This window comes from Meles meles, chromosome X, assembly GCF_922984935.1.
Source record: "Meles meles chromosome X, mMelMel3.1 paternal haplotype, whole genome shotgun sequence".
Classification (NCBI taxonomy): Eukaryota; Metazoa; Chordata; class Mammalia; order Carnivora; family Mustelidae; genus Meles; species Meles meles.
The window spans coordinates 111,159,934-111,182,857 of record NC_060087.1 but is presented as its reverse complement, the minus strand read 5'-3'; the positions used below and the strand labels follow the sequence as shown (position 1 = coordinate 111,182,857).

Sequence of the window (22,924 nt, the reverse complement as noted above, 5' to 3'; positions counted from 1 at the left end):
TCTTGATTTCTTTTTCAGATGTGAAAGGAGGACCACTGAGAGATTATCAGATTAGAGGGCTGAACTGGTTGATCTCTTTGTATGAAAATGGAGTCAATGGTATCTTGGCAGATGAAATGGTAAGGAGTGGATAGCTAAAAGCACAATATTGGTTTTCAATTTTTAAGTAAATTTGAAATACCTGAGCTATATTGCCTGCCCCCCCACCCTGGCCTGAAGGCTAACTGCTTTATTTAGTTACAATGTAAAAGGCTAGAATTGTTTCTTTAAGTAACCTCAAGAACATATACTTTCACAGGCTACAAAATTCTTAGTGCAATTTCCCCATATGGTTTAAAAACCTCCTTGTACTTTAGTTTTTGTTTGCACTTTGGCTTCCAGGAAACTCAGAGCCAAAATGAATGCCAAAATGGAGACCCTGTGTGATGTAATGGCCAGCCCATTGTGCCTTTGTGTCTTTTCCTATTCTATACCTTCTAATCTTGCCTTGGCTCTTCTTTATTTCTTTTCTTTTTTATTTTTTAAGATTTTATTTATTTATTTGACAGAGAGAGAGATCACAAGTAGGCAGAGAGGCAGGCAGAGAGAGAGGAGGAAGCAGGCTCCCCGCGGAGCAGAGAGCCTGATGCGGGGCTCGATCCCAGGACCCTGAGATCATGACCTGAGCCGAAGGCAGCGGCTTAATCCACTGAGCCACCCAGGCGCCCCGGCTCTTCTTTATTTCTATTTTATTATTAATGTTCATGTTTTCATTGTAGGCCACCTGAAACCTATTTTCTTTGTAGGTGACCTGAAATCCTTTTGGTAATGAGGTGGGGTATATAAACCAAACACTAAATGAGTGGATGAATAAATCAAACAATAAATGATGAAAGTGTGAATGAATGAATATAAGCACCTCAATATGTGAGCAGTCAGAAAGTGAATAGATAGAATGAAAAGAAGTAAAGAGCAATGTTGAGTCCTGATATAGCAGTTACCAGGTAGGACCTGGGAAATAAGTTAAGGAATGATGGGCATATAAACAAAATGACCTAAGAGAAAAAGCAAGGCATTTAAGATGCTAATTCAGCAGATCAGGGGAGTACATCAAGGCCTAAGATTGGTATTTTAAGACCAAATGAATAAGATACAGGATTAAAGGGGAGGAGTTCTAGATCTTTATGACCCAGTGATACTCATATTTATGTGACTCTGGAGCCATATTTGCAATTACTCTTATCCAGAATAGCCATATGACAATTTATGGTCTATAACATGTAGTTGATCCCATAGATGCTGAGGAACTGTTAGATATGCGGCAGGAGGTCCTTTAAATCAAGGGTCTATAGGTCCTTATGTTTAGTATTCTGGGTTGGAGACTACAATTAGCTCAGAGGAGGAGGAGCTTGGTTAACTGGATAACAGAAAGACTGTGATTACTTGCCTCAAGCTCCTTTTGGCTGCAGGCTGTCTAAAGGATCTAAAGATCCTTCATACTGAAATTATGCTGATACCAGATACTTTTTAATTATTAAAAAAAGGAAAGAGACTTTAATAGGGGGTATAGAAAATTTGGAAAAAAATTAAGAAAAAAATTGAAAGTAAATCATAATTATGTTACATAGAAATAATCACAGTTGACATTTTGGCATATTTCATTTAGTATTTTAAGTCCAAATGTATTTATTTTATATAGTTGAGATCATATTTTGTATATAATATGATATTCTAATTTCACATTCATACATATTTTCTACATAATTCAAATATTTTAAAAATAATTGTTAATTCTATAATAATTAATCTTGGGAAGTTACCATAGTTCTATTCATCTTCTCCCTTATTGCAGGTCATTTGGATGGATGTGTAATATATAATTGTATATATTGTGTATATTTAATATATATGGATTAATATATATGTACATATTGTATGTAATAATACTGTTTTGAGAGCCCTTATAATTTAGTTTTCCTGCACCTTTCAAATTATTTCCAGAGGATTCCTAAAAATGGAATTACATGATAAAAGAATTTTAAATATTTTAAGGATTTGATGCATCTCATTAAGTGAAACATTAGATGGGATAAACCCTATAAAAATAGTTTAAGTCTGGGTTTATAAAAGCAAATATATACCTTGCATAGAGATAAAGCCAGAAACTCTTTTAAAAGGCCACACATCATAGAACATCATTCCCTTTCTTATCAGTTAGGTGGTGGGTTTGTGGTGTTCAATATGCTATTTTTTTTTTTTTTCTCATTTTATTTATTTTTTCAGCGTAACAGTATTCATTCTTTTTGCACAACACCCAGTGCTCCATGCAAAACGTGCCTTCTCCATTACCCACCACCTGTTCCCCCAACCTCCCACCCCAATATGCTATTTTTTTTAAAGATTTTATTTATTTATTTGACAGACAGGGATCACAAGTAGGCAGAGAAGCAGGCAGAGAGAGAGAGGAAGGGAAGCAGGCTCCCCTCTGAGCAGAGAGCCTGATGCGGGGCTCGATTCCAGGACCCTGGGATCATGACCTGAGCCGAAGGCAGAGGCTTTAACCCACTGAGCCACCCAGGCGCCCCCAATATGCTATTTTTTAAAAAGTTCACCAGACCAGGTGATCTCTAAGGCCCTTTCTGGCTGCAGAGTTCTTTTATGTTCTGTTCTTTTATGGTTACATAGGTCTTCAAGGGTGTGAGATACAAGTACAGAGAGCCACAAGTCCCTTGAAATGCATAGTCTGAATATTTCATGCCTGGGCTATAATAATGTTGGGAACGATGGGAAAGAAAAACTAGTATCTAAGCAGGCTGGTAAAGGAAATGAGTGTGAAACACATATACACAGAATTCCTAATTTTGCCTCTAGAAAAAGAATTTAAAGTAGACTGCTTGCTCCTTTAAGAGGAGTAACAAAGAGCTTTCTAACTGCAAGTCCCCTGGTTTCTTTTTGTACACACAGTAAGTACAAATTGGAATTGTTATTCACGTAAAAAAACAAAAGTCTTTAAATTTTTCCCTATGTGACATAGTTGACAAGTATCTTTTGTAATGTTATTACTAATAAAATGTTTTCATTAATTAAACACGGATTTTTTTTTCTTTGTAATGATAATGCAGGGTCTTGGTAAGACTTTACAAACGATTGCTTTGCTTGGTTACCTGAAACATTACCGAAACATTCCCGGACCTCACATGGTTTTAGTTCCAAAGTCTACTTTATACAACTGGATGAATGAATTTAAACGATGGGTCCCATCCCTCCGTGTTATTTGTTTCGTCGGAGACAAGGATGTGAGAGTAAGTGAGAAATAGGTTTATGGGGTTAAGTTGTATACTATTACCATAAAAGACATTGAAGTTGACTGCTACTAGTAAATAACTCTATGTTAGGCTCTGTTGTAAGTGCCTTTTATATATTAATTAATTCTCACAACACTCCTGTGAAGTAGATGTGTTGCTTATTGATAACAGACAATCCATTACTTTTTTTAAAAAAAATATTTTATTTATTTATTTGACAGAGAGAGACACAGGGAGAGAGGGAACACAAGCAAGGAGATTGTCAGAGGGAGAAGCAGGCTTCCCCGGGAGCTCGATGCAGTACTTGATCTGGGGACTCCAGGATCATGACCTGAGCTGAAGGCAGTTGTTTAATCAACTGAGCCACCCAGGTGTCCTAGGAACTTGGTCTTTATAGCTGAGTTTCCCCAGAACTAGGACCAGTAACTGAAAGCCAGAATGAAACAGAGTTGACTTGAGTCTAACAAAACGAATTTGTGACATTAGAATAGATTAGAGGGAGAAGCAGGCGACCCTGGGATCACCACCTACTATGCTTATCTGCATTTAATTTCAACTAGGTCATTAACCTGAGCATTTTTGAGTTGCATTTTGAATAACTTTTTATAAAAAAATTCCTTATCTACAGTGTATCTTTTCAGTGACTCTATCGTTTGTGCTGTTTTGACACCAAAACTATAAAGTTGCATGACTTAATTTATGTTTAAACTTTTCACTTTTGACTTTGACTTGGTATATATGTACACCTGTAGTGTGCTTGGAATCTTTTCTATTTGTACAGAGAGCCTTGTGTTTTGTGTTTATGCCTGGACACAAGTTTCAGTTTTGGTCTTTGAATAGAAAAATACATATCTGCATACATTCTTAGATATTAGAAATTCTGAGCTCTTGTTTAAATTATCCATTTGTCAATCTAGTAGGCCACAATTATTTAGGACTGTAGAATTAATCTAAAAGAAATAAATTATGCAAAAATATCAAAATGAATAATCAGCTTAGAAAGCATCTTATTAAACTTTGCCTTTATTTTGCCTCCAGAGGACATAGTTTAAAGATTTATTCTATTTTACATATTTAGATAGGTTATCAAAAGATATCTTCAAAAGAATGGTAACATAATGAATTATGTAATTTTATTCTTATCATTTTGTTTGAAGAAAAATTACTTAAATTTATTTAAATTTAACTTATAAATAATTTAAATATTGAAATACTGAGCTCATAAATTTAGAATTAAAGGCTTGATTTTTCCCTATGCCTAATATTTCTCAGTGGTGAATTAGTCACTCAGAGCTCTTTCTTATCACTGCTGTTCTTTTCTTTTTTTCTTTTTCTTGTTCCTTTTTAAGATTTTATTTATTTATTTGAGAGAGAGACAGTGACAGAGAGCATGAGAGGGGAGGTCAGAGGGAGAAGCAGACTCCTCTTGGAACTGGGAGCCCGATGTGGGACTCGATCCCAGGACACCGGGATCATGACCTGAGCCGAAGGCAGTTGCTTAACCAACTGAGCCACTCAGGAGCCCTCTTTTCTTTGAAAAAAAAAAAAAAGATTTTATTTCTTTATTTATTAGAGAAAGAGAAAGAACATGAGTGGCAGGGGAGGGACAGAGGGAGAGGGAGTAAGAGAAGCAGACTTCCTGCTGAGTAGAGAGCCAGAAACAGGGCTTTATCCCAGGACCTGGAGATCTCAACTTGAGCCAAAGGCAGACACTCAGGTGCCCCTCAGTGCTGTTCTCTGATGTAATACCACTCCTTATAAAACTTTACATTTCTAAAGTACTGATTTTTGGCTGAAATTATTTCTTGAAGATCATAAACAAAAAGAAATATGCTATGCTTGTGTTTTCATGTGTCTCAGTAAAATTGTCAGTTGTTTTCAACTATATTATATGGAATCCAAGGATTTCATGAAATACCTCTGTGAGTTTTGAAGAAAGAGTGGATGTATTTAATTTGTGACTGTCCTATCTCTACCCCAGGGGAGATTGGAATTTTACTGGCAGCTTCAAAATTTTTTAACCTTGAAAACCAATCTTCAAAGTCAGTGTTTTTCATATTGCCACTCATTAATATCGGGAATTCATGTTGGTTGTGACAACAATTTTTTAAAACATTGAGATACAATAGAATGGAAAATGGCAGAGTGTTTCATACATGGTGGGGATATGTACTGCTCCTTTTTTTAAGGATTGCAACTTAAACTATAATTTTACTGTGGGTCATGGGCAAAAGAATTTGTAAACTGGTAATTATTAATAACATAAATAATGTACTATATTCAACATTTAGAGATTGATGTCAGTATGTATAGAGAAAATCCAGATTATTACTTATAGACAGATTTTGAATCTTGGTGCCATATGGGATAGATATATTGGGTCTTTATAGTTCCTGGTCTTTTGTAAACATTTTTTTAAAAGATTTTATTCATTTATTTGACAGATATCACAAGTAGGCAGAGAAGCAGGCAGAGAGAGAGGGGGAAGCAGTCTCCCTGCTGAGCAGAGAGCCCGATATGGGGCTCGATCCCAGGACCCTGGGATCATGACCTGAGCCGAAGGCAGAGGCTTTAACCCACTGAACCACTCAGGTCCCCCTTTTGTAAACATTTTATGAAGTCAATATTTTATTAAAATTTGATGTAGATTATAACAGGTATTTGATGGAGTTGGGTAATTCTTTTTTTTTTAAAGATTTTATTTGTTTGACAGAAATCACAAGTAGGCAGAGAGGCAGGCAGAGAGAGAGAGAGAGAGGGAAGCAGGCTCCCTGCTGAGCAGAGAGCCCGATGCGGGACTCGATACCAGGACCCTGAGATCATGACCTGCTCCGAAGGCAAAGGCTTAACCCACTGAGCCACCCAGGCGCCCCGAGTTGGGTAATTCTTAGTAATACTGTTGATCCAGTTTGATGCTAATGTAGTCCTGAAGTATATAGAGGTATGAATCCCAAGTAAGGTTTTTACGTATTTTTTAAGTTGGCTCCACATCCAGCATGGGACTTGATTTCATAACCTTGAGATGAAGAGTTGCATGCTCTACCAACTGAGACAGCTAGGCACCCCCTAACTTGATTTTTGGCCCCTTCCTTTTCTACTCCAGAGGCATCAAAGATCTTGGACATGGAAACAGGAGATCTGGTTTTAGTTCTAGAGTTGCCATTGACTGTGTGACTTTGAGTGATTCTTGAAGGGCCTTAATTTTGTCACTTATAAAGTGAGAGCTTTTGGATTATATGATACTAAATATTCTGTCATACAAATTCAACGTAGGGATAATTTAAATTAAAAATATGCATATGTTTCATGAAACTGTAGGAGGAACCATTAAACTGAGTGCTTCGCAAAATCAAAGAAAGATAAAGTGTTGGCAAGACTAAAAGTGGTCTGGCACCCTGGTTCTCTTTATGTTGCTTCCAATTCCCTAATGTCTTAATGAACTTTTTAAATATGACCACTTCCCAGAGTGCAACTGAGATCTCTAGAAAGACCTTTTTTTGTTCTTTACTTTAGTACAGGTGATCCTTTTATATATATGGGCATTCAGTAAATATTTGTTGAATGAGTCCACAGTGTGTTTGGTGCGTAACTAACTTTATGAAATAATGAATTTGCAGTGAATAGTTACTTTGTTAATGCACTGTAATTTCGGATTTACAGTACTAATCAGAACTTTTTCAATATAGATTTGGCTGCTCCCTGTTAACTTCTGTGGTTTTATTTTGACCTGCAACATCTGGAATTCAGTTTGTACAAGTTGAAAATGCTCTCAGTCAGGTTGGCTACTATGTTGGCCACTGCCTGTGAAGATTTAAAAATAGTTCTAAATAGTCTCACTGTTTTAAATAGTCTCCTGTACTAGATAGAGAAGTCCCCTTTATAAAATCATATCTGTAGCCTCAAAACAACATCAGGAAGTTCACAAAAGCATTGATGGGCTTTCATAACCTTAACAATATGTGACTCATTCCTGCTAGAAAGGGAAGGAACATATTAAGAGATTTCAAAAGGTTGAAATCACTCATGTATATTAAGTTCCTTTCGTTTGTTAAATCTGTGTTGGTAATAGTTGGTAATGCTTGGCTCTTGGTAAGAACATGGTTTTCAGAAGGCAGTTTACTTTGCCCATTTCTCTTTGGACTGTCTGTCCTATGAAGAGAGCCTAGTAATGTAGTCTTCTTCTGGTGATAAGAATTTCTCTGGTTCGTTGGATATGCTGTAGTCATTTTAGGGAAGCATTTGCTTCTTTTGTTAATGAATGTATTAACCTTTGGGCCTTGGTTTTCCTATCTTTAAAATGGATGAGACTAAATGATTCCCAAGTCTCTTAGAATTATTAATATTCTCTTGATATTTTAATTCTGTGACCATCTTGTCAGTGTGTTTTAATATGAGGAACTTTGTTTTGTATTAGGCTGCTTTTATTCGTGATGAAATGATGCCAGGAGAATGGGATGTTTGTGTTACTTCTTATGAGATGATAATTAAAGAAAAATCTGTATTTAAAAAGTTTCATTGGCGATACCTAGTCATTGATGAGGCTCATAGAATAAAGAATGAAAAATCTAAGGTAAGCCAGTTTCCAATATCATTGTTAAAGTTTTCTTTTAACTACCATGTCTGTTTGTTTACTTCTGTGTATTTAGAATTAAAAAGGGTTGGAAGATTGTGATTTTATTCACAGAATATGAATGAAAATTAGTTTAAAAATTTTTTAAAGTTTAAATTATTGAATATGAGGCAAATGAAAATTGAGCACAGTTTTTAATATAAAGAAAATTAAGTGTTCATTTGCTATATCTGTTTTCCACCTAACTCTGTTGTGCTACAGTACTTTAATATTTTGGTAATATTTGGTGTACAAAAGTTATTTGCATTGATTTGGCTTTTATTGAGCCTACCAGCTTATGTGTATTCATAAGGATAAGAAAAAAATCATTCCTGGAGTTATCTGATTTCTGTGAATTAGAATATGGTGTTAATTTTGAAAAATATCAATATTTCTTGCCATTCAACTCCATCAACAGTAGGAAAAGCATCAGTTATTACGATGAACCTCTCTTTGGATCACTGGGCTACTTTGGGAGAAACAGGGACAGAACTGGAGGAAAACCACCAGGTGGATGATACTAATTTCAAATTGAAACTAATACCCAATAAAGAAAGATGCATGTTAGAGAATAATTGTTTGAGTGTTATAAAAATGTGTATTTTTATTGATAAGGTTGTTCTTTTATGCTTTTGTGCTTTGATTTTCACAGTCTTATATTTAGAAAGTTAATCTAAGATAGGAAAAATGGGTGCAGCTCTGGTGTTTAGAAACCAGTTAGAACTTGGCTAGGTATGTAGATGAACATGATTGGCAGGGAGAAGGAGATATTTTTGTGTAAAGTGACTAGCCTGGATTCCATGGAGTTTTGACTGTTTCTGTGCACCCAAAATGGAGAAATACATTTTTTGAAGTGAGGGAGGGGTTTTAGGTATGACTATGATTTGCATTCTTGTAGGTGTAGAAATGCCTAGAATATTTTGTTTAGTTGTGATTCATTATGGCAATGTCACCTGAGCTAGGATATTTTTTTTTTTTATTTATTTGACAGAGATCACAAGTAGGCAGAGAGACAGGCAGAGAGAGAAGGAAGCAGGCTCCCCGCTGAGCAGAGAGCCTGATGTGGGGCTCGATCCCAGGCCCCTGGGATCACGACCTGAGCTGGAGGCAGAGGCTTTTAACCCACTGAGCCACCCAGGCGCCCCTAGGATATTTTTCTATAGAAAAATAATTTTCAAGTTTTGTTTTATTCAAAACATGGTTGGATAAAAAACTGAATTTTGAGAATTCTAATAAATAAAGTAATGTTAACATAACTATTATTTTTCTAGCTTTCAGAGATTGTTCGTGAGTTCAAGTCAACCAACCGCTTGCTCCTAACTGGAACGCCTTTGCAGAATAACCTGCATGAACTCTGGGCTTTACTCAACTTTTTATTGCCTGATGTCTTTAATTCTGCAGATGTAAGTTTAAGTCATATGTTTTAAATATAATTTTATGTTCATAGACATCTGTTTTCAAAGCATAGCATATAGATTGAAATTTATAATTCTTTTTCATTTTTAATTCTTTATCTGTGTGTTTCAGTTTTCTCAGAAAAAAAGAACTCTTAAGCACAAATATTTTAAATGGGGTTATTTAGAGAACTAATATTTCTTTTCTTTGAGATTATTCTGCCTGTTAAACTTTGTCTATATTGCACTACTGTCACAACCCCTGAAATGAGATAGATTGAGTTCATAATTGTAAATTCAAAATTTTCTTTTAATTAGATTGGAAGGGCTTTCTACATACTAGTTTGGCAGGTGGAGTCTTTAAAATGGTCTTTGATTATTGTAGTCATTAACATTTGGTGAGTACTAAAGAGCTCATAACTAATGTGTGATTCAAAAAACATTTTGTAGGGGCGCCTGGGTGGCTCAGCGGGTTAAAGCCTCTGCTTTCGGCTCAGGTCATGATCCCAGGGTCCTGGGATCGAGCCCCACATCGGGCTCTCTGCTTGGCTGGGAGCCTGCTTCCTCCTCTCTCTCTCTCTGCCTGCCTCTCTGCCTACTTGTAATCTCTATCTGTCAGATAAATAAATCTTAAAAAAAAAAAAAACAAACATTTTGTAAATGTGTGATTTACATTGTTTTTATCATTAAAATAAGGTTAAGTTAGTGCAGCAAACTGAATTGAATGATGTAAAGACTTTGGAGCCTTATTTTCCTCATTACTGATATTAATTGGTAATAAAAAGTACCAGGTTCAGCTGTCCATTGCTTTATATACCTTATCTTGCTTTATTTTTATTGTTTAAAATTTTTGTTGTCATTATGTGCCTTCAATTTTATATTCTTACTCCTACTCCAAACTCTTTTTTTAAAATTATTATGGCATGTTAGTCACTATACAGTAATTTTTAACTGGATATAATGGTACTATGGTATGCAGAAGCCTAATAAAAGTCTTTTAAGGAAACAGCGCTGGTGGAGTTCAAATTTTAACTCCCTCAGTATTTTAGCTATTTTTGAGAAATAAATAATATTGACCATCACAGTAAACATATTTTTGCAAGTGTTTTTAAAATGAAATGTTGTTGTATCATTGTACAGGAATTTATACAGTATCGAATTTATTAAAAACACAAAAACAAAAACAAAAAACGAACCAACCACCTGTGTGCTTACTGCAGCATTTTCACTCTTCCACAGGACTTTGACTCTTGGTTTGACACTAAAAATTGTCTTGGTGATCAAAAACTTGTGGAAAGACTTCACGCAGTAAGTAATAGACAAGAAAATTTAGTAATTAAATATATATACCAAGCTAGAAAACAAACTGCCATAGAATCTGAACTTGTAGGTTTACCTTCTGTCTCAGTTTCACTGTGTCTCCCTCACAGTCATTCTGACAGCCTCTTTGGGAAATGAACTCTGCTGTCTTTTTAGCATGTCTAGGAAATAGCCTTTTTGCTTTAGCTCTCCTGCATGGATAATGTGATCCTCTCCAGTAGAGGCTGTTCATATTCCCATACCCTACAGGTCCTTAAGATGGCATCTGTATTTTCCTAGTTCTCCAGGGCCACTTGTAAGCCACTAGTTCTCCACCATCATATATAGAACTCTTCCTTTAAGGTGAGGTTATCTTGCAGGTCCCCCTTCCACCTTCTTCTCTGTCATCCACTCTTCTCCAGGTGACCTGTCACATTCATTAAATACCAGTTTTCCATTCTTTGATAACAACTTCTTGTCTCCTTTTTTTTTTTTTTTTTTTTAGCTCTTTCACTCATGTTACTCCCTTCTGTACTTATTCTGTTACCTTACAGAGACCTCCAGTCCTTGGATCCCTGCTTTTTCTCATCCATCACCTTATTTCAGACTTTACTTTTTAAGTAATCTCTATACTAACTTAGGGCTTGAACTCACAACCCCAAGATCAAGAGTTGCAGGCTCCATCAACTGAGCAAGTCAGATGCCCTGTTGTTATTTTCTTTATCAGACAATGAGTCCATTTTTGATCACTGGAACCACACTTTTGCCAATACTCCCAAACTTTCTTTCTTTCTTTCTTGTCCATCTGCCATTTCTTCCTGGAAGCTGGAAACCAGAATACTGTAACGTCTCTGTCATCTGGGTTTGAATTCTGCTTCTACCACTTACTAGCAAAGTGACTTGTTCTGTACTGAGGCTGTTCAACACTGATAAAGAAAGGTATACAATTGTACATGTTGGAACAACTCCAGTTTCATGTTCTATAACATAAGCTGGTGTTTGATGATGTCAGCAATCCTTAAACATGGCCTTCTACAGCATTCTTTTCCATTTCCAGTAACAGCTGCTTCAGACCATTTCCAATCACCCCAAGACTTCTATCCCAGATACTCTCTGCCCCCCTCCTTTTTCAGTAAGTTACATCATTATTTTCTCAAAGAAAAGGGAAAGTTATTAGGTAGTAACTCCTTCAAGGATATCCAGCTTCCAAGGATATATGCCTCTGTGTTACCTTCCTTCCGAAGGGAAGAGGTATTTAGTTTGGTCAGTAGCTAAGTCTTCCGTCATGAACTCTGGATCTCATTTCTCCCTGTTTCCTTATGGGACCTTTTCCCATAATTTATCCATTGTACTGACTGATTTTTCTAGCTCTCACTCTATATTGGCTCTTTGTACTAACATGTAAACATGCTCAAGTATCTGCTGTATTATAATCCAAACCCATACCCATACACACCCACCCTCATGCATGTACAAAATAGTACTCTCTTCACGCTGTGTGTCTCTAGCTGTGATTCTGGTGTCTTCCCTTAATAGCTAAGCTTCTTGAAGAAGTGGTTTATTTTCTCCATCTCCACTACCTAATCTCCTATTTACTCTTGCCTCATTGACCACTGGCTTCTATACATCCTACACAACTGAAACTTATCTTGGAAGGTCTTTAATCATTTTCCATTTGCTGAATTCAGGGTACACTTTTTGCTCAGTATTTTGGCTTCTTTGTACTTGTTAGTACTTCTAACCACTCCTGCACAAAATCCTTTACTACCTGGTTTCTGGTAGGAATTGGATTCTCTTCTTGGATTTTCTCTTACCTTTTTGGCCACTCATATTAGTCCTCTTTATGGGCTTTTCTTTCTCAGTTTGCCCCTGAAAGGTTAGTGTTTTGTAGGGCTTTGTCTTTGACTTTCTTTTTCATATGTGCTCTCCCTGGGGATCTACTCCTATGGTTACAGCTACCACCTATCTACTTACAACTCCCAAATTTATCTTTCCGTTATTTCTCACCTAGTTCCTGTATATCCTCCTGCCTTCTAAGTCTTTCTCTCTAAATGTCTCACAGGCAGTTTAACTCAAAGAATCTATCTTGGACAATTTTAAGAGACTCAAACCAGGGATCAGAAGTTGTCTTTCACTCTTTCCTTTTCCTTACCTCCTATAGATCTCTAATAGTAGTGGCTACTGTTTACTAATGTCTACTCTGGTTAAGCTCTACACAAGTACTACCATAAATTTTCACAGCAGCTTTGGAAATAGGTATCATTATCCTCATTTAAAAATGCTTGTAATAAACATATACCATAATTTTTTTTAATGAATGATTAGGAACCAGACTCAGCAAATTTAAGGAACTTGTCCAGGCTCACAACAGCTAACCAGGGACTGAGCTGTTTGTACAATCAGCTTGATCTGATTTGAATTTGACTTCCACCACTTACTAGCAAAATGACTACAGTTAAATTAATAAAATTGAAGAGTGCCTAGGTGGCTCAGTCATTTCGGCGTTTGGCTCTTGGTTTCAGCTCAGGTCATGATTTCAGGGTTGTGAGACTGAGCCCCACTTTGGGCTCCTCACTGAGTGCAGAGTCTGCTTGAGATTCTCTACCTCTTCCTCTGCCCCTTCCCTTGCTTGTGCTCTCTCTTTCTCCCTCTAAAAGAAATAAATAAAATCTTTAAAAAAAGAAATAAAATTAAAATAATCACATTTCCCTTAAAAATTTATTGTAAGGATTTAGTACTCTGGATTGTAAATTTCATGGTGCACCGTCTGCCACACTGCACATACTCTACAGGTGATGGTAGCTCTATTATTTTCCTGTGATAGAATTTGTCTGGCAGGTATACACTGATTATATCTTTTTTCTCTAGTCATCCATATCTTCCTTAATACTGAACCATTTTCTCTTAATTCATATATTTAACTATTTTGAAATGGCCTGCATTTTTATCTCACTTGTAGAGACTCTCCGATCCATACTCTGACTTCAGATTTCCTCTAAGATTCAAAAATTTTGTTTCACTTAGTATAATACCTTCTGGGTCCATTCATGTCATTACAAATGGCAAGATCTCATCCTTTTTATGGCTGAGTAACATTCCATTTGTGTGTGTGTGTGTGTGTATGTAATGTGTGTATATATAATATATATTCATATACACATGCATACATGTGTGTATGTATGAATATATGTATACACACGCATATACATATATATAGACCATATCTTCTTTATCTATTCTATTCATCTGTCAATGGATACTTAAGTGTTGCATCTGTATCTTGGTTATTATAAATAATGCTATAATAAACATAGGGGTGCATATATGTTTTCAAATTAGTGGTTTCATTTTCTATGGGTAAATACCCAGGAGTGGAATTATTGGATCATATGGTATTTCTATTTTTATTTTTTTGAGGAACCTCCACACTGTTTTCCACAGTAGCTGCACCAATTTATATTTCCACCAACAGTGTATGAGGGTTTCTTTTCTCCACATCCTTGCCAACTCTTGATATTTCTTGTCTTTTTGATACTAGACATTCTGATAGATGTAAGGTGATATCTCATTGTAATTTCGATTTGCCTTTCCCTGACGATGAATGATGTTGAGCATCTTTTCTTTGGTGTCTGTGGGTCATCTGGATGTCTTTTTTGGAAAAATTTCTGTTACCATCAAAATTATTGCTATACAGAATAAAGAAGCAAATGTTGTATGACAGTAACCTTTTTTTTTAAAAAAGATGCTTTTGTGCTAATTCAATAGTCAATAATCTTGTTGTCTTACATTTTAATGTATTTTGTGCCATCAAATTATGAATATCTAATTTAGGGCCCCTGTTCTGATTTTTTAATGGGCCATTCATTCTTTTTTATTGAGAAAATTGGCAACTGGCATTGGTAGTGTTTTTCAGGTTATGCATTGGGAAGTAAATTTCACATTAGGGTGCTGTGGTTTATAATATTAAATATCTTACACACTTTTATAAAAACTATCACTTTTTAGGTTTTAAAACCATTTTTGTTACGTCGTATAAAAACTGATGTAGAGAAGAGCCTGCCTCCTAAAAAGGAAATAAAGATTTACTTGGGACTGAGTAAAATGCAACGAGAATGGTAAGCTATTTTATTCCTACTGGAATTCATTTATATGTAAGGATTTATTAAAATCTAGCTTTGTAGCTTTCTCCAAAGCTAAATTAAAAAAAAATTTAGTTGTGCTGGGGCGCCTGGGTGGCTCAGTGGGTTAAAGCCTCTGCCTTCGGCTCAGGTCATGATCCCAGGGTCCTGGGATCGAGCCCCACATCGGGCTCTCTGCTCCGTGGGGAGCCTGCTTCCTCCTCTCTCTCTGCCTGCCTAGTTGTGATTTCTCTCTGTCAGATAAATAAAATATTAAAAAAAAATTTAGTTGTGCCTTTAGATCAAAATTTACATTTTCTATTTAAATAACAAGTTAAGTAGTTCAAATATTTTGATAAAAAATTGGTATTCACCAAAAATATTCGTTTTATTTAGCTTTTGGGAAGGAGCATGGGCTTTGAGTCTATAGAACTGTAATTTGTTTTTTTAAAATATTTTTTAATTTAAATTCAATTAATGACATGTTATTGGTTTCAGAGGTTGAGGTCAGTTTCAGAGGTAGAGGTCAGTGATTCATCAGTCTTATTATATAATACCCAGTGCTTATTATATCACATGCCCTTGTTAATTATAAGACCTGTATTTGAATCACATGCTTTACTCCTTTGTAGCTATTTAGCTTGGGTAAATGATATAACTTTAGTTTCCCTTCTATAAAATGGGGATAATAATACTTAGCTTATGGAGTCAATGTTAGGGTTAAAGAGGCTAATGTCACTTGCACATTTTTTTGGTATTCTTGCTTTTTCCATCAGTGCAAGTAGTAATAACCATAATAATAAACATTAGCAAGACGGATGAGAGTAGTGATTCTAGATATATAAAAATAGATGCTGAATTGGTTTGATAAATACAGGCAAAGCAGGAAAATGACAAGAGAAGATACAAGGAATCATACATTAGACATGCTTAGTAATAATGCTGCTAAAAGAAGCAAAATGTTGTGGGGCACCTGGGTGACTCAGTTGGTTAGGCATCTGACTCTTGATCTCAGCTCAGGTCTTGATTTCAGAGTCATGAGTTCAAGTACTGTGTTGGGCATGGAGTCTACTTAAAAAAAAGAAAAATGTTGCTAATACAAACAAAATTAGATCACTTATAATATGTAATGACTTCTCTACTTTTGAAACCAGTATAGGGTGGTGGTGAAGAGTATATTTCTCTAGATTCAGACATAAGATCAAACTCTGACTTTTTCCCTTTCTGTGGCCCTGAGTAGATTGTTTTACTTCTCTTACAACTGCCTGAATTTCCATTCGTAAAGTGGGGGTGATTCTAGTACATACCTGGGAGGAGTTGTGAAGATTTAACAAGATGATTTATATAAAGCCTTTCACATGGTACCTGGCACTTTCACTCAATACAAGTTGGCAGTTATTATAATTAAATATTAATTACTGTTCAGGTGGATACATAGGTCTATTTTTACCTGGGTAAAGGTCAACAAAAGAGAATGAAAAATGTTTATGGATCAGAAAAAAAAGCCTTATGAAAATTAGGTATAAGAAATTGTGATTGTTTTTAGTTCAAACAAGTAAAAGTTGGATCCCAACTTTCAGCAAATATTTAGTTATTGAATAATTAATTATCAGATATGGTTATCTGAATAGTTAATCAGTTGATAGCAATTTGTAGCAATGGATAAAGCAGGAAGAAACAGGTTTGTAGGCAACATACAAGTTAAAATGTTCAAGAGTTTCTTGGTTTTGTTGATCAGATTTAGTCTCAAAATTGAATTTGTTGTTTATCCTAAATAGGACTCTATGCTGATCACCAAAGACATGTTGCTTGATGGCACTGAACTTTTTTTTTAGATTGCTATAACTTTTTATTATTACAAACAGTGCTGTGATGAACATTATTCCACTTATATTGCTATCTACAAAGGACAAAGTTGCAGATGTAGAATACTCACATTTTAAAACTTTTTATCTATCTTGCCAAATTGCCCTTCAGAGTGTACTAACATATCCATGTCGGTTTATAAGATCTTCCCATTTCACCACATATTCACCAAAACTGTTTTTTACTTTGTCTTTTCAAATTTTTATTTAAATTCCTATTGGTTAATATATAGTGTAATATTGGTTTCAGGAGTAGAATTTAGTGATTCATCAACTACATATAATAAACGATTAATTGTAGTTAAAAATTTTAGGTATACGAAAATCCTGATGAAAGATATTGATGTGTTAAACTCTGCTGGCAAGATGGACAAGATGCGACTCTTAAACATTCTGATGCAGCTTCGGAAGTGTTGTAACCATCCTTATTTGTTTGATGGTGCTGAACCTGGTCCACCTTATACCACTGATGAGCACATTGTCAGCAACAGTGGTAAAATGGTAGTTCTTGATAAACTGTTGGCCAAACTCAAAGAACAGGGTGAGTTACAAATCTGTACATTAACATGAAATGACTTTTTGTATTAGTGACTTGTATATGAATAACATTTTCCATATCATCATTCATTCATTCATTTACTCCTTCAGCAAATACTGTTGAGTACTTACTATCTGTCAGGAATCATCTTTACCTTGGACAAACTCACAGTGTAGTGAGGAGGAACAGTTGTTGTTCGTTGTGATAAGTGCCATATGTTGAGAAACTGAGAGTTGGGGAAATCTTCAAAAAAGCGACATTTGAAGTGAGCCTGGGAGAATGTCTAGGAGTAAATCATGGGAAGAATGAGAGGGAAGCATTTCACAGGGCAATGAAACAGAAGCATGAAAAAAGGGAGTGCAGAGTTTACAGTATTTGGGGTAGAGTGGCAGTTGATAAATTTGGAAAGCTGGATGGGGCCAGATTATGAAAGGCCTTTTCAACATGCTTTAAGTGTGGACTGTTTAGAAGGTGGGGAGGGAGGTGTGTTAAAGAAGATTTTGCTGTGTCAGCTGACACAATCAGACTTGTATGTTTGGAGGAGAACCTTTGAAGCAGTACAGGGCTTCTACTGAGGATGAGAGTTGAGAGACAGGAGACTAGTTGGGAGACTATTTTAGTAGCCTAGTGAAAGGTTGTGTGTACCGATCACATCCTCGGGACAGAGAAAAGGCAGACTTTAAATCATCTCAGTATGTGTGGAAGGTTTTGAAATCCTTAAACATGCATAACTCAGCAATGCATAATTCTGTATAGCTTTCCTCGAAGGTGTATGTGTATGTGTTTCATGAAGTGTTCATGTACTACATATTTATATTACCTGTGACATTTGCTTATGTGTTTGTAATTTTCAAATTAGTTTTTATACAAGTTGAATAACTTGCTTTTTTGGGGGAAATGTTTTAGGTTCAAGGGTTCTCATTTTTAGCCAGATGACTCGCTTGCTGGACATTTTGGAGGATTATTGTATGTGGCGTGGTTATGAGTATTGTCGACTGGATGGACAAACCCCACATGAAGAAAGAGAGGTGAGGAAAAGAAAATAAAACTTCAAAAATCAGAGTTCAGTTAAGCCATGTTTCTCATCATTACGTAGTTTTGAACTTTGGCCTTTTTAAAAAATAGCTAGGTGCGTTGAATTTCTCCCTAACACCTCTGTGTCTCTCTCAGATCTTCAGTTTGGCTTGCGTTATACTGACTCTTTACAAAGCATCCTTTTCAAGGTCTTCAAAGACATCCTTACTTATCTAAATGATACTATACCATTACACCCTTAACTCTTCTAACCACTGCTATCTCTGACCTTCTGGTTACTGTTTCTCATTCTACTTTGTAAGCTCTGATCCTGCCATTTTCTTTTCTTGATTTGCTTCCTACAGTAGACCCTCGCCATTTGTGGAGTTTAACAGTTGAGATTTTTCCAGTTTATGAGCAACCCTAAAGACTCAAGAAACAATAATTTGTAAAGGAAATAATCTCAGTGTTAGATTTTTGTAAAACTGAAATTGGACAATGTAGGTAGAGGTGCTTATCATGCATTTGTATCTTGGAATACCAAAAGGCTGGTGTATAGGACTGAGTTACTTAGCCAGTGAGGAAGCCTACCTAGCACCCAGTGTCTTTCTCAAATTTGGGAGTGCTTACAGATTTTTAGATTATCCCTCATGAATGTCACGGGTCTAATGTTAAATACTTTTTTGGGGGGAGGGCTTTGCTAATTTAGCTTCACTTTTCTGTGGTCCTTCAAGGCTCTGTCTTTGGTCTCTCTTTTAAGTCTATCCTCATGCTCTGGGCAAATATTGTGATTTCATGGTGTAGTGGAAAATGCATTGAACTTGGTTTCAGAAGACCTAAATTTTAGTACCAACTCCACCACTTTGTAGTGTATGCAAGCTATTTAATTCTCTGAGCCTCAGTATCTTTATTATCAGGGTAATATTAATACCTAGGCTTCTTTTTTGACAATATTGTGAGAATCGTTGGGTATAATAATAGATATGAATGCAGTTTTTAAACTGTAGTGCAGAATATACTACATGTCTTGAAATTGCACACAGGCCTTTTACCTCTCAGCTTTAGGGCCCCATTTCAGGCCACAGACTCGGTCCATGTCCCTGTCCTTCTATAATTTCAGTGAGCACTCTGTCCCTTGTGTGCTTTCTTACTGAAGCTTGGTTGTAGCATAGGATAAGGTCCATAGCAGGCATACAGGCACTTTTCATATTAAGGGTTTACCTGCTACCCATTTTGGGGAAATTTTTTTTAAGATTTTATTTATTTATTTGACAGAGAGAGACACACACAGCGAGAGAGAGAACACAAGTAGGGGGAGTGGGAGAGGGAGAAGCAGTCTTCCCGCTGAGCATGGAGCCTGATGTGGGGCTCGATCCCAGGACCCTGGGATCATGACCTGAGCCCAAGGCAGATGCTTAACAGCTGAGCCATCCAGGTGCCCTAGGGAAATATTTTTGATAAAGTTTACAAATAGGGGGTATTTCAAAGTTTACACCGGTTCCTGCTCTATAGTAGTTAACTTTTTCTAAAATTGTAACTTGAAGCTTGATAGGCTTTTGCTGATTTATTCTTCAGAATGGGTTTCTCCAAATCCACATTAAGCACAAGCCATATAGTGGTATTCAAAATGACCCTTTCTCCTGGAATGAAGATGTTACTAAGGCAGAAAATGGGTGCTTTCTGACCTCAAATAGCCAATTTACATTTCTGACTGATCTCCCTGCTTATGAGCAATGTGGACTTTAACAAATTATACCCACATTTTTCTGGTTTCTTAAAATTTCAAATAATTTCTCCCTTCAGAGATTTTAAATTACATATGTTAACTTAAGGTACAGCAAAGTCAGAGCTGTTATTTTATTTTCTTTCTTTTGTTCGTTCTTCCTTTTTTTTTTTTTAAAGATTTTATTTATTTATTTGAGAGAGAATGAGTGAGAGAGAGCATGAGAGAGGAGAAGGTCAGAGGGAGAAGCAGACTCCCCAAGGAGCTGGGAGCCCGATGCGGGTCTCGATCTGGAAGTCCGGGATCATGACCTGAGCCGAAGGCAGTCGCTCAACCAACTGAGTCACCCAGGCGCCCTCTTCCTTTTTTTTTTAATGCCCCACTTTTCCATTATATTGTTGTCCACATAATCATTTTATCTATTTTCCTAGTAAGAAGGGGAAGCCACATTTGATTCCTTACTCTAATTATTTGCCAGCAATTCTTCAGTAGTTCTCAGATTTGCCCTTTCTTCATTGCTACAGCTAAATTCAGCTAGCTGAGTCTCTTGTCATCCTCTGACTCAGTTCCTATAACCTTTACTTAATTGGCTTCCTCACTTTTATAAGGAAAGGATCTAACATTTGTCAAGCAATGACTCTAAGCTAAGCAGTGTATCGTTCCAATGGAATTCTCCTAGCAGCTCAGTAAAGTATAATTTACTAGTATCATTTTTTTCTACTTGAAACTGTCTCAGAGAGGTTAAAAGCTTGCTTAGAAACACATATATAATAAATGGTAATGATTCACACCAGGTTTTTGCTATTTCCTCTACACCAAATTGCCTCTCACTACACCATGCTGCTTTCTGTACTGTGCCCTCTACATGCTATATGGACTGTGGCAGTGTCACCTTCTCTGCTGCAACTTTTGACCATGCCATTCCATTCATTAAAAATATGACTTCCTGTATTTTCTGATCATAAAAGTAATATATGATTACTGAAGGAAATTTGCAGAATAAAAGTATTTCTGGCCAATCTCTTTTTGTATATATAATTTATATAAGTAAACTGATATTATATTATATATACTATATATAAAGTTTGGTAACATTTTTACTCAGCATTATGTTGTTCTTTCCTATAACAATAATAAAATTTATTGTAAAAATAATTTAAATATATTACATCCAGTGGACATACTATAAATAATTTATCTCCCAATTGTTGATCATTTAGGTTGTTTCCAATTTTTCACTATTATAAATAATGGTAAAGTGAAAGTCCTTATACATAAATCTTTGTGCACATTTCTGATTATTTCCTTAGGATAAATTCCTAGAAGTGGAATTACTGGGTCAAAGGGTATGAACATTTTTAAGACTCTTGATGCATATTGCCAAATTGCTTTCCAGAAAGGTTGTACCAATTTCCATTCCCTGCAGCAATGTATGAGAGTGCCCGTCTCACCGCCCCCTCGTCAACATTGAGTATTATCATTTTTTAATCTTCAAAAAATGGTATTATGTTTTAATTTACATTTATTTGATTACTAGTGAGATTGAACCTTATTTTTGTATTTATTAGCCATTCGTATTTGTTCTTCTGTGAATTGTCTGTTCTTTTTTTTCCTTTTTTTTGTTCATTCTTATATTGGGGTCTTAGTATTTCTTTCTAATTAATTTGTATGAGCTCTTTATATAGTAGGGATATTAACATCCCATTAATTTTAAGACTCTTTACTAAATATCCCTGGATTACCTTGTTGAATTTCTTCAATACGTTCCTGTTTGCCCCTTGTCATATGGAAATAAATCTGCTTAACCTCCCCTTTATCCAATTCTCTCATTCACATTTCTGAACATTTTTTCTTTCTCGGTTGGTCTTCCAAACTATACCTTCTTTGTTAATCCTATGTAAACTAATGGGAATGAAGTTGAGTTAGCTGACATTTTATCTCCTAGATATTTTTCAGCTCTCCCTCAAAATATTTTCACTGTTGTTGCTTTAAATAATTTCAATGATTTATTGCTTGCCTAGTTAAATTTGTCTATGCGATTGTTCTGAGTTTGTCTCTATTGATGTAAGCTTCTAAATATTAGGAACTTTATGTAATATAATTTCTACAGCAAATCACACAGTACAGTATATAGATATATGCTTAAGTATTTTTGAGGTGGAAGAATATCATAAAGTGGGCTTTTGAATATGTATGTTAAAAATACTTCTTTCTTAAGGACTCTGTTAATATAATTTTATTTTTCTTTGTTTTCTTCCATCTCCTGTGTCAATTAAAAAAAGGAAGCAATAGAGGCCTTTAATGTTCCTGATAGTAGCAAATTCATCTTTATGCTGAGTACCAGAGCTGGAGGTCTTGGAATTAACTTGGCAAGTGCTGATGTGGTTATATTATATGATTCAGACTGGAATCCACAGGTTGATCTACAGGCTATGGTTAGTAATCTTTAATGATGTCAGAAATTTAATTTAGCTGGGAATACTACTGTTATTTATGAAGCACAGACGTAACTTATGATAAAGGGCAACAACAATTTTTGGGAGACTTTCTAGATGTTAAAATAGATTATCTTGGAAAACAAAGATGCTATGCTATTAAAAAACAAAAAAGGAAACTAAAACAAATGCACACACCCCAAATCCAGCTACAGCATTTGTATGTCTATTTTGGCATTTATCATGAAACAGAAATGTGTTTTCCTATTCCTGAATATTGAAGAGGACATACTCATATGCCTTAATGAAAAGGGTTAAAAAGTGACCTGTTGGGCGCCTGGGTGGCTCAGTGGGTTAAGCCACTGCCTTCGGCTCAGGTCATGATCTCAGGGTCCTGGGATCGAGTCCCGCATCAGGCTCTCTGCTCAGCAGGGAGCCTGCTTCCCTCTCTCTCTCTCTGCCTGCCTCTCTATCTACTTGTGATCTCTCTCTGTCAAATAAATAAATAAAATCTTAAAAAAAAAGTGACCTGTTGATATTAATTCTTTTGGATAACTAGATATATTAAAATCCTCAGCACTAAAAATTGGGAGAGGTATTTCAACTTTTGTAATAAAACATTTTGGATGAGGAAATAAAAAGGTA

At 35.8% G+C, this 22,924-nt stretch overlaps 1 protein-coding gene across 7 annotated transcripts in view; it reads left to right on the top strand.

Moving 5' to 3' along the window:
* Nucleotides 1-22,924, top strand: part of SMARCA1 (SWI/SNF related, matrix associated, actin dependent regulator of chromatin, subfamily a, member 1) — a 77,293-nt gene that overhangs the window by 8,922 nt on the left and 45,447 nt on the right. For 5 of the 7 annotated variants that reach the window (XM_045996104.1, XM_045996098.1, XM_045996102.1 and 2 more), the window contains exons 5-14: nucleotides 19-119; nucleotides 3,102-3,281; nucleotides 7,699-7,854; nucleotides 9,165-9,296; nucleotides 10,527-10,595; nucleotides 14,592-14,701; nucleotides 16,884-17,110; nucleotides 18,014-18,135; nucleotides 21,155-21,190; nucleotides 22,127-22,279. In XM_045996104.1, coding sequence (XP_045852060.1) covers nucleotides 19-119; nucleotides 3,102-3,281; nucleotides 7,699-7,854; nucleotides 9,165-9,296; nucleotides 10,527-10,595; nucleotides 14,592-14,701; nucleotides 16,884-17,110; nucleotides 18,014-18,135; nucleotides 21,155-21,190; nucleotides 22,127-22,279 — 1,286 coding nt within the window. The remainder of the gene's footprint in view (nucleotides 1-18; nucleotides 120-3,101; nucleotides 3,282-7,698; nucleotides 7,855-9,164; nucleotides 9,297-10,526; nucleotides 10,596-14,591; nucleotides 14,702-16,883; nucleotides 17,111-18,013; nucleotides 18,136-21,154; nucleotides 21,191-22,126; nucleotides 22,280-22,924) is intronic. The other 2 variants (XM_045996099.1, XM_045996103.1) reach the window with 1 other exon arrangement.